The sequence below is a fragment of the Bos indicus genome, chromosome 25 (assembly GCF_029378745.1).
Source record: "Bos indicus isolate NIAB-ARS_2022 breed Sahiwal x Tharparkar chromosome 25, NIAB-ARS_B.indTharparkar_mat_pri_1.0, whole genome shotgun sequence".
NCBI lineage: Eukaryota > Metazoa > Chordata > Mammalia > Artiodactyla > Bovidae > Bos > Bos indicus.
Window position 1 is genome coordinate 35,907,404 of NC_091784.1, and position 12,420 is coordinate 35,919,823.

The window sequence follows — 12,420 nt, forward strand, 5'->3', positions numbered from 1 at the left end:
GAGGAGAGAATGTGAAGACTCTTAGTAGAGGGAATGGCCGTGCAGGGGTCCAGGGGTGAGCGTGAGGAGGCACATATAAGGCCTAGAGAGAAGCTGGTGAGGTATGATGAAAGGAAGGGGAAGTGGCAAAGAACAAGCTGCCAGAGGGGGAGCCCTGAGTGCAAAGATTTAAAGAAAGATATGAACAAAAAAGAGAGGGAGAGAGACAATATGAAGAAGGATCAAACTGAATTTCAGAGCTGAAATTACTGTGTCGGAGACGCCCTGCTGCACGGCAGGCAGTGTGTCAGTCCCATAAAAATAGTGTCTAAAGTGAGCTAAGGGACTGAGTTTGGATTCAATTCCATTGTGACGGACATAGCCCTCAGAGAATAGGACTCTTGCAAGATGAGCCACTGTGGCATGAGGGAAACTGCAGTGCCACGAAAGGGTTTGTTGGTTTCCTAGCTGCAAAGTATTTAAGAGTTTTAAGCTTAAAGATGAGTTATACAATTTTCTTTTAAAAAGCTAAGTGTTCTAAATGAGCTGCCCTGTTCTGTGATGGCAGATGGCTATCAGTAATATGCTGCCTGGCAGACATTTAAAAAAATATAAACACATAATCTATGCCTTCGAAGTAAATGTGATGTTTTAATACTTAGTGGGGGGAAAAAAACTGCTTCTTGAATGAAACTCATCTACAGTGACAGCATTCTAAAAGTGGATATTTGGAAATGTTCCCACCGTCACATAAACTTGTGGGCAAAGACAACATTGTCTACAAAAAAAAATCTCAGTGCCTCATATCAAACAAGAGGGAGTAGGGAGAAATGGTTTAGAGTGTGGGCCATACTACATGCTATTGAATCCCAGTTCTGCCACTTACTGGATGTGCAACCTTAGAGAAGCTACTTAATGTCTCCATATTGTACTCTCTTCATCTATAAATTGGGCATAATAATTGTGCCAATATCATTAAATTGTTGTAAGGATTAATTACCATAATATGTGTATACACTGCCAGGCTTGGAGTTAACACTCAACAGATGTTACCTATTATCAATTAACTCAAACCTGAAGAAATATTTGTCAAAAGGAGTTTCAAACCCATTTGTTGATAATATAAAAAATACAATATCTTCCGACTAGTTAGCAAGAAAAATTGAATACCAAGGTAAATAAAAATTTACTAGCTGAACTTCAACTAATATTTTCTCATAACTGGTATGCAGCTTTCAAAGGTAGAAATCATGTTTTTGTAAAGATTGCTAATAATGTACTGCTTTGGTTTGGTGCTATGTATCTTTGTGATTATCTTTTCCAGCCATTTATGGCAGCCATTGAAACCAACAACAAAATGAACAGAACTTGGGAGATTTCCACTGCTGGCTCTGACAGATTAACTGGCACCAGACCTGACCTCTGGCCATAAACTGGAATACTAGGCAATCTAAATGAAACCACCATTTACAGATGTTGAACAACCAGCAGAGCAGGACGGTGATCCCTGAGAGAGGGAAACAAGTAAGGTGAGCCCTATGATCACCCTGACTTTCTGCCAGGAAATACTTCCTGGACTGCAGCACAGGCAAGGGGGAAACCCAAGCAGAGCATAATGGTCTTTTGGATTGAGAAGATAGACTTCAGAAGACCAGTAGGCTGAAGCACCTGGAATTTACAGGGCAGAGCACTGGAAAGGAAGGAGATATGCAGAGCAAGAGAGAAATCTGCAGAGGAGTAATCTAAAACCTGTTGATAAAAGATAAGGTACATACGTACACATCAGGTGAAGCTCCACAAGGCTCGGCAAAGAACTGCAAGGGAGGTCTAAGTCAACAAATCCTAGAGTGTGCAGAGTGTTAGGAGGCTTTTGAGTTACGACTGGCCTTAGAATAGAGGCTTGTTGAACAGCCAGGACATTCAGTGGAAGACAGCAAAGGGCCACACCAGAGTGGAGGGCTAAGCTAATCCTAAAGTAAAGGCTAGTTTGGACCTGTCCCCAAAGGCATAAAGCATGTCTCTGAATAATTGAGTTGATCTGCAAGTAATTTAACTGCCGGCCCCAAATATTTCAACACTCTTAAGAAAGACAACAAAATCCAGTTAATAATTAAAATGTCCAACATCCAATCAAAAATTACTAGACATGCAAAGAAGGGAAAAAAATCAGTTAATAAAAACAGAACCAGAAATTATAAGAGACAATGGAAGTAGCTGACAAAGACTTAAACAATTATTATAAGCATGCTCAAGGATGAAAGAAAAACATGAACAGAACAAGGAGAGAAATAGAAGCTATGAAGAACCAGATGGAATTCTAGAACTTAAAATACAATATCTGAAATGAAAAAAAAAAAAAATTCCCTATAATGGCTTAAGCACATTAGACACTGCAAAATAAAAAAGATCACAGAACTAATCCAAAGATATAGTCACAGAAACTATCTAAATAGAAACACAGAGAAGAGACTGGAAAAAAAAAGTTACTAAAACCTCAGCAACTTGTGAAACAATAACAATCTGACATACATGTCCCCAAAAGGGGTGAGGGATGTATTTGAAAGAAGTGGCAAAATTTCCAAAGAAAGCTATAAACCCCCAATCCAAGAAACTCAACAAGGTCCAGGCAGAATAAATGCAAAGAACACCAATAAGCAGTCAAATTACTGAAGAGAAGAATAAAAGGAAAGTCTTAAAACCAGATAAAAGAAGACTCCTGGGAAGACTCAGTAGTGTTGTCAGTTTCCCTGAAATTGATCTATAGATACAGTGGAATCCAGATCAAAATCCTGGCAGGCTTGTTTGTACAAATTGACAAGTCAAGTCTAAAATTTACATAGAAACTCAATGAACCAAAACAATTTTGAAAAAAACAGACCACAGGTAAGGACTTATATATCATCTGATTTCAAAATTGACTAAAAAGGCACAAGAGTCAGGATATTATGATACTAACATAAGGATAGACATTCAGATCAATGAAATAATAAGCTGGACTTCAGTAAAATAAAAACTTCTGCTCTTTATATGACCAGAAACTGGGAGAAAATATTTGCAGGGAATATATTTGACAGAGGACTTTTGTATCTAGACTATATAAAAGTTAGAATTCAACAGTAGGCCAAACAATCCAATCAAAAAAATGGGCAGAAGATTTAAACAGATGCCTTAGAAGTGAAGTTCTATGAAGGGCCAAAAGCATGTGAATAAAAATTTAGCATCACTAGTCACTGAGAAAAACACAAGTTAAAATCACAACGAAACACGCTCTACACTCACTAGAATGTCTAACACCTAAAGCACTGACAACAACACACAGCGTGGAGGACGGGGAGCAACTGGAGTCCCACACGCATCGGGGGAGGGGCCAAAGTGACACCACTACTTGGAAAACCCACTCGACGGTTTCTTGTCAAGCTAAACATGCGCCACCCTACGCCCCAGGAATTCTAGTCCTAGCTATTTATCCAAGAGAAATGAAAACAGACGTCCACATACAGCTGTCTATGAACACTTACAGCAGGCTTATTCACGACAGCCACAAACAGTTCAAAAGTCCATGAACAGGTGGATGCGAAGGCAGATTGTTATACATCCACACAGTGAAACACTGCTCCCCAGTAAATGTGCACAAATAGCCCCCAACACACCACACTGAGTGGAGGAAGTCAGACGCATCAGAGTACCTACCCAAGGACCCCATTTATGTGAAACTCCAGAAATGATGAACCTAACCAGGGTTGACAGAAAGCACATCAGAGGTTGCTGGCATTTGAGACTGTGAGGGAACTTTTGAGGGGTTATGGGTGTTCTGTATCTTGACTGTCTACTGGCCATTGTATCAAATTGTACACAAAATAGGTGTTTTATTGTGTGCAGACTATGCCTCAATGAGGTTGATTTTAAAATATATGTATTTTTTACTGAGAGCAAAATGTTTTTTTGTACTGCTAATAAAATGTAAATTTTAAGTCCTTTTGAGTCTTCATCACATCCTTTAAATTCTGTTTTTAGTACATGACTGGCAATGTATTTCATACACTGCTGTAATGACACATGTACATCATTTAAATAACTAAATAGTATATATTGGGGGGTACAAATTTGAATTTTTTTTTACTGTTGGGGGACATGAACAAAAGTAGCTCAGAAAGTCCACTCAAACCATGGACTTTGTAGAAAGAATGGACAGAGAAGGTGGAGTCAAGGTGGTGAGAAGTAACGGAGGCTTGGATTAGGGGTGGCTGACGGGGTGAGTGGTCAGATTTGGGTTGCACCCTGGAGGCTGGGTCAGCAGGACTCACTGATAGATAGCTCTAAAGTGTGAGAGAGGGAAAGGAGAGCAGGCTGACCCTGCCTCTGTGGCCAAACCCACTGTGTGCGTGGTGGTGACATCTACTTTCCAGTGACGGGGAGTGGGGGGCGGGGGGAGATGTCATCTAATTTCTGGTGGGAAGTAGTGCTGTGGGGGACCAGCTGCTCTCCTGTGGCCACACGGCGTCTGCAAGCCTAACAGAGTCAGAGTCACCCAGGGCGAGTCTGGGGAACCCACACTCCTGCAGAGGAGAGAGGGTCTGAAGAGGAGCATAACGGCGGAGGTGGGTTCTGCGGGCACAGTGGACTCTTAGATGAGAGAGCTGGGCTGTGGAGGGAGATGCCACCGTCCTCTGAGCACATGTGTCTTCTCAGTGAAATGTGAGGTGTGTGGAGATCAGGGCTGAAGAAAGGTGTGAAACAGCACCTGTAAGGGGGATGCTGGGAATAAGCGTGGGGCCCGTCTGGGCTGCTCTGACCTTATGTAGAACGACCAGCGTGGTTCTGCAGGAACTTCAGGACACTGGTGTGGGTGCCCTGGTCACTGTCACACCACTAGCCCCGAGGCAGGTATGTCCTGGGAGGAGGAAGAGGGTGCCACAACCACATGGCAGGAGGGGAGCTGTGGGGCTGGGAATCGGGGCTCTGATTCCATCAGGTGGCAGGGTGCTAGGGTGTGTGTGCAGGAGGGCAGCGGGATGCTGGCTGCTTCTGTTGTGAGGGACTGCAAAGACCCGCAAAGACTGACCCCCTGGACCCCAGTCCACCTGTGCGCAGAAGAGGAGGGGATGCGGCCCATGAGCGCCAACCCCGTGACGACATCAGAACGCAGCAGACGCTCCCTCCACCAGGGCACTCTGGGCTAATGTAATCATACGATTACATAATTAACCCAGCTGTCTCATTAAGAAAATCAACTGGAATTCAGGGCATAATTAGTCATACAGCAATTAGCATGCTGATGAGCAACTGATGAGAAGCTGTCTAGATAGCGCGTGTGCCAGGACCACCCCAGTCACGGCAGTGGGGGGAACACGCCACCCCCGCCCCCACTGCAAGCCAAGTCACCAAGTTGCCACCAGTGAGCTGGGCTGGGGGCCAGGGACAGGAGTCCAGAGGGAGAACCCTGAAGGTGGGGCGGCAAGCGCCTCGGATGCCCATCTTGTCAGGCTGGCCTTTCTTCAGTGCATGTGCAGCTGCTTGCTTGGCTTGCAAACGTTCTGCTCCTCGGGACCCGAGTTTGTTTCAGGCTGGTCAAGGAGGGTGGAGAGGCGGCCTCCTCTTCCGGCTGCAGTCACCCCAGCACTGGTCAGAGCCTGACCACCCCCTGGCCCCTTTGGACCAGCTCTGGTCCTGCTGCCCAGCAGGGGGAATGGGAGCACCTGCAACCCACAGCTTCACTCCACAGCTGAGGCCCCGTCCCTCTCCTGTCCTATCATGGAGCTGGTGGTTGATTTTCACATGTGAATGGAGATGTTTCAGGAAGGTAACCTGAAAACATGCAAAGGGGCTCCTGCTATCAGGCTCCGAGGTTAAGAGTTCTCTCTGGAGGGACCTGGGCACCCGTGGGCTGCTTGCCAACCCTGGGAGCCTAGAAGACCCGGACTGGAGCAGCCTCCCAGGAGCAGGCTGGGGTGGCCACATCACATGGCCTTCAAAAATGCCACCAAGATGCATGTTGGTGAAAAGCCTGGTATGAGAAGCAAGGGGGTAGTTCTAACAGATCGTATAAGACTTCGCTGCTTTTTTTTTTGGCCAGGAGTCTTACTATGCATCCTTCATCAGGGGACAGACAGGAAGAAAAAAGACAGACAGAAAGGAAAAAAAGACTGAACAGCGCTTCCGGTAACTGATAGCATGTCTTCACTTTAAACAGCCTGTTGGGCACAAGGGACCGGCTCACTCTGTTATTCTCATGTGCTTGTTTCGTTGCTCAGTCGTGTCCGACTCTTTGCGACACTAGGGACTGTAGCCCACCAGGCTCCTCTGTCCATGGGATTCTCCAGGCAAGAATATGGGAGTGGGTTGCCATTTCCTTCTCCAGCGGATCTTCATGACCCAATGGCTGAATCTGTGTGTTCAGTGTCTCCTGCGTTGCAGGCAGATTCTTTATCCACTAAGCCATTGGGGAAGCCCTGTTATTCTTACAGAAAAGAATTAAAAAGCAGCTCTCAGAATGGATGATGGTCCTCTTTTACTTCTGGATGCTCAGATGTGAGGCCAATGGGGACCTTCTCCAGCAGAGACGGTTTTCTTAAATCCTGATGGAAACTTCCCGCCGCCCCGAAGCAGCAGCACCCAGGAGCAGGGGCATCTTGGTGTGGGTGCTGCAAACAGAGCAGCCTCCAAAACGGGCTCCCTTCTGCTGGTGCCCTTTCAAGACTTCTGAAAACTAACACGTTTTACTTCTGATTGCAGGCCAGTCATCTGAGGGGAATGAAGTGAGCTGGGCCAGTCAGGAAACACTGTGCTCCAGCAGAGTTTCCCGAGTCCATAAGTGTTTTATATCACTGGTAATGATAGGAAACGGCAACCCACTCCAGTACTCTTGCCTGGAGAATCCCATGGACAGAGAAGCCTGGTGGGCTACAGTCTGGGGTTGCACAGAGTCGGACACGCCTGAGCACAAGCATCTCATTATGGGCTCCCTAAGATTTAAATCTTAAAACCAACCCCTCTGGGCACTGCCTTTGTGTTTGAAGGGTTTGGGTCTATAGGGCCTAAACCATGTCTTAGCAAGGACTGAGCGATGACTCTCTGTTGGTGTTGGGGTGGGAGGGGCCCAGAGAGAACCCAGAAGATGATGAGAACCAGCAAAGACTCTGTCAATGGACTCTACACTGGGGCAGAGATGTTCTGCAGCACCGCTGCCCAGCTCTCCAACACTTTTCTTTCTAGGAACTTCTAAAAAAAAAAAAAACAAACAAAAAAAACCTTTGCAGAGATGTTTGTGGGACTGAAAAGGCACAGTTGTGTTTTATACCAATTATTAAGTGTGGACAAATACTCCACCCATTACTGCTTACGTTCTTATCTGGTTAACCCACTACTAAGGGCTATTCAGCAACTGAGATTGAGAATTGAATATTTTATAAATGTATGCTCCCACCCCACCCCCCACCCCCAACCCTCTGCCCCGATTGTAGAGATAGAGACGAGCTCATTGTAAAGAATCTAAAAAGTATCAAGAAGCAAGAGCAAAGTCACCCACGCGAGGTTAATTCCTGGCAGATTATGCATACCATGGTAACTCTACTCAGAACACAGTAAAAATTCCAGTTATGCAAGGGCCTTTAAGAGGAGGTCATTCCAGAATTTTCCCAGCTATCTGAGAGGGTCACACTTTAAGAGTGGAGACATTTACTTCTTCTTCCATTACAGTGAGGGAAGGAGGCTGCCTACTTCACCAGCTTTAACTGTGGGATATTCTCTCAAAGACGCTCCGCAGTCTCACACCACCCAAGGGAGGGCAGGGGTTACCTCTCAGCCGCATTTGCATCTTGGGTGGGTGGTGCTGGGCCTGGCACGTGGCTCCCAGAAATATAGGCAGAGGGAGTGTGTACTTCGGAACAGCACACCTTGAACTTTTTCTTGCACTGCTGGGGTCAGTGTGGTTGACAGTCGCTGACCTCTGCTCTCACCCACAAACATAGATTCCAGTGTACAAGGACGCTAGCCTCCCGGTCAGGGTGTCTGCTGCTGAGGACTCCCCGACCCGGGGCCTCACTGGGTGTCCTCTCCACGTCACGCTGCTGGCAGAGGCTATGATTCTTTTCCTCATGTGAGTGGCCATTAGCAAATTAATATAAATCCTTATCAGAGGTTATTAAAATAAAAAATTTTAAATATTTGCAAGTGTAAGCTATTTGTACGTTGATCATATAAACAATGATATAAAATCTGTGATAAGAGTCACAGATGAAGCCATTTAGGCTGATGATGTAAAACTATGACTTTACGAATCTCAATATAAAACTACTTTACTACTGCCATGACGTTGACAAGAAAGGCAAAGGCCACATTCAACTAGAATAATGATGAGGAACAATAATAGAATTGGTGACTGGAGGCTAACTTGGCACACTTTTCGCTGGTCTTCTTTTTAATTTTGTAAACCAGATAGAACCACATAAACAGTATTGTCATTTAGAGATGGATGAAGTAACACTGCATGAACTGGGTCCTGGGCGAGAGCCATCTGAGTAGCTTTCCTCCACTGTCCATTCCTCTCCAAGTCTACCTCCTCCAGTAGAAACCCAGTGACCTCACCTCTCCCTTCCCATACCACCTGGGATCCCTTTCTGATCTGCTTCCACACTGCAGTCAGACTGACTTTTTCGTTATGCAAATCTGATCACGTCATTTCCCTGTTTAAAATCCATCAATGGTCTGTCTGTGAGACAAAGTCCAGAACCCTTCATCTACTCCAGCGGCCTGGGCCCCTCCCTCCTGAGTCACTGCATTCCCTGACTCAGCTCAATGACGAGCAGGGCTCTTGGACTACTAATGGTGTCCCGGTGTGGATGATATGGTTCATGGCCACTCTCATCATCTCCCTCTCCTCCTCCTGCTCCCTGGGGCTCATTGCCACCTCTGACCCTGCCCTGTCCTTCCCCATCTACACTCTCTTGCCCCGGGGCTCTGCCTTCAGAGCACTGCTCACACCTAAAATTCACTAATGATCTGTGTGATGACTTTTGGATGCCCACATTCCCACCAGACTCTCAAGTCCACAAGAACAGGAAGCTGTTTGTCGCACCTGCTCCTAGTCCATCCCTGGTACTCAGCACCGTGCCAGGGGACAGCATCCTCAGTGCTGACGGGGCTTTGGGGGTGCTCCATGGAGCCAAGGGGCACAGCAGGGGGGAAAGATAGCATACACTGGCCACAGTAGCAGGATGTTTCTGATAACAAGTATCTGGCAATAACCTCAAAACTGATGAAGGAATGAGGCACATCTGGTGACAAGTGAGAAGGGAGGTAAAGATGAGCTCTTAATGGTGGCAACTGTTCAGAGGACACAGCAGGACAATCGTGGATTTAAATGTTTACTTGGTGTCTTTGATCTAAAGGAGGTTTTTGGAAGGAGAAATAGCACTACTTGGGATTTCAGATGTGGAAGCTGAGAAGAGGGAGGAGCTTGGTGACCTCAATGCTTCTTTTGAACAATAGAGCTGCACCGCTGGGGGAGGGAAAGGGCTGGGGCAGAGGGGGTCCCCTGCTCCATGCGTGAGGCTGGGTGTGTCGAGCTTGGGATGCTGGTTGGATAGCTACTTAACCCAACACATTCTAGTTGTGTTAACCTAACACATGTTAGCACCAGCCACAAAAACCCAAGGCCTCTGAAGTGCATGTGCTGGTGTGATGAACCCTGAGTGCTAAGGATCATCTAGATGCTAAGCGCAGTCATCTAGAGCACAGGCTCAGTAGCTGTGATGCACGGGCTTAGTTGCCCTGAGGCATGTGGGGTCTTCCTTATACTAAGTCACTTCAGTCATGTCTTACTCTTTGTGGCCCCATGAACTATAGCCCGCCAGGCTCCTCTGTCCATGGGATTTTCCCAGGCAAAGATACTGGAGTGGGTTGCCATTCCCTCCTCCAGGGGATCTTCCTGACCCAGGGACTGAACCCATATCTCTTACAGGTTCTGCACTGGCAGGCAGGTTCTTTACCACTAGCGCAACCTGGGAAGAGGGATCAAACCCATGTCCCCTGCACTGGCAAGCAGATTCTTAACCACTGGACCACCAGGGAAGTTCAAGTTGTTTCTTGAAACCATAACTTAACACACCCCACCTATGTTTCTGAATTTGGCTGGATTGAAGCCTGGAGCCCACAGACAGTTAAGGCCCTCCGACTCTCCCCATTTATGTGACTGACCGTCAATAAATGCATTGCTATTGACCAGGTCCTTCCTGTAAGCCTCAGCCACATTATTACTTCATCTGAGCAATAAGCAGACTTCAAAACACAGGTTGAGAGCGCCAAGCTCCATTCCTGCTTTTCAAGTACTTGTTAGATGTGTCAGACCACAGCATTTGTAAGAAAGACGTACCTGGGAGGCAGGTAAACGTGATCTATGTGGCATGCAAATATACTCTGATGAACTCTTATTATTACAGAAAACATCAAATGTTATTTGCTCACACCACCTTAAATTAAAACTGCCAGCCAAAAAAGGACAATTATGAAGCATATCACCAATACAAGGAAAATGATGATGGAATAACATTAAGTGGAAAAAAGCAGAATGTAACTATATACTCATGATCAAAGTTCCTTAAAAATTATATATGTATATGAATAAGGACTGCTCAGGTAAAGAGGCATGCTGATGAGAAAAGTGGTCTCTTTTCTATTGATAGGCAGTGAAGATGGCAAATAACTGCAGACAAAGAAACCCAACGACTTGTTCAAGTGGCTTCCCAGTGGAGAAACCTCACTAAGGGAGGACCCAGGGACAAGCTGGACTTTTTTAAAAAAAAGAGTGTAGGTTATTTAGAAAACAAGAGCTGTAGGCTCTCTGGGTCTCTGGCAAAAGGCAAAGTAAGCTGGCCCCTTTCAACTAAGTCACTAACAGAGCTAGCACTGGCACAAGAAAACGCAAGCAGGTCCCCCAAGCTGCTGATGCCTGAGAAGGACGGCACAAGTGATTCACTCACCGTGGAAGAGGCTTCACATGAGCCTCGGTCAGAGTGTTCGGGAAACCCTAGGTGGGTACAGTTGAAAGGCTAGAATTTGGAACTAAGAGCTGGATAAACTCCTGAGATAGCAAAAGGGTTAGAACAAAGGCAATCCCTCTCCATCACTAGGCTGTTTCCCGACCTTATTCCATTTTACAGATGGGAAAACTGAGGTTCACAGAGGAACAAGGGATGTGGTCAAGAACTTATAACGAGACCCTGGCATCTGGATCTCCCTGCTCCTTGTCCCAAGTGTCTAAGTGAGTTCTCCTGCTCCTAGTTTGGTGTGGCCTCTGGCTCCCAGAGGGGACACAAAGCCCTCAGTGGACTTGAATTAGAATACAATACAGATACAAAGGAGACTTGTTTCTGCTTTGCTTTGTTAAGACAGTTCTAGCTGTGTTGGTGACGCACACCGGATTCCTAATAAGGGCACGCTTGCAGCTCTAGTGGGCGGGGTGGGGAGGGTGGTGGTAATTTGGTTTCCTTGGTCAGCAGAGGATGGCATTCGAGTGGCTCATTTTCTGATCTGAGTCTTTTCAGGACTGGGTTGGGACCCGTGTGATTGTGTCTGTCACCTCCCCATGGATTGAGTGGACCACCTGGGGACAGAGGGTTGATGGGACCAGTGGGGGCTCTAAATTCCATCTTGCTTTTCTAAAATAAGGAATGAGGAGCCATTATTTCTCTGAATGCCGTAGCAAGCGTTATTAAAATTGTAGCTCTTTATTGCCTTCAAAAGAGGAAACATCTCCTACACATTGTAGTTAAATGGGTTACCACCTGCCCTTTGATATGAAGTGAAAGACTTGGCCAGAGGTCACTGATTCCCTGGATGACCTGGGAGAGGAGCGAGGCATGCGAGGTGCCCTATCGAAGCCATTCCTGAACACGGAATTGGTCAGCCCAGAACCGTGAACATCCAGGGCGTCTGCACAGTGCACACACAGGTTCTATTTCTTCTCTGTGAAACATGCAGCATTTTAAACCAAAGCCTAACGTGGCAGCTCCATCAGAAACCCACCGACTCACCAGACACAACGCCCATGGATGGGCTGCAAGTGCTGGGCTTACCTGGAACATCAATCAATCTCTTGTAGACATTCAAGAAGGCTGCCTCAGCTTCTTTGCTTCTCTTACTCAGTGCATCAATCTGAAAGGAAATGGGAGGAAGACAAGAAGAACAAAGAGCTCAAAATTTGTCAAGAGGTGATTTAATAATCATTGCATGTCTACTGAGTTCCCATGGCAAATGGGAGTCTGATTTCTTCATGGAAATGCTGGACAGCTGGGCCTTCAACCTCTTAGTGTAAATGTCTACAAACACATGAGAGGGAGAAAATCCACGGGCACCAGCCCGTTGAAGGGGAAGGAGGCAGGGCAGTCCCATCACCCAACAAAGTTGGGGCTCTCCAAGAGAACACGTTCTCTTTCCTTCTTCCAC

At 46.3% G+C, this 12,420-nt stretch overlaps 1 protein-coding gene across 11 annotated transcripts in view; it reads right to left on the minus strand.

The window, feature by feature from the left end:
• Positions 1-12,420, minus strand: part of CUX1 (cut like homeobox 1) — a 349,162-nt gene that overhangs the window by 145,320 nt on the left and 191,422 nt on the right. For all 11 annotated transcript variants that reach the window (XM_070780096.1, XM_070780095.1, XM_070780088.1 and 8 more), the window contains exon 4: positions 12,051-12,129. In XM_070780096.1, the coding sequence (XP_070636197.1) occupies positions 12,051-12,129 (79 nt within the window). The remainder of the gene's footprint in view (positions 1-12,050; positions 12,130-12,420) is intronic.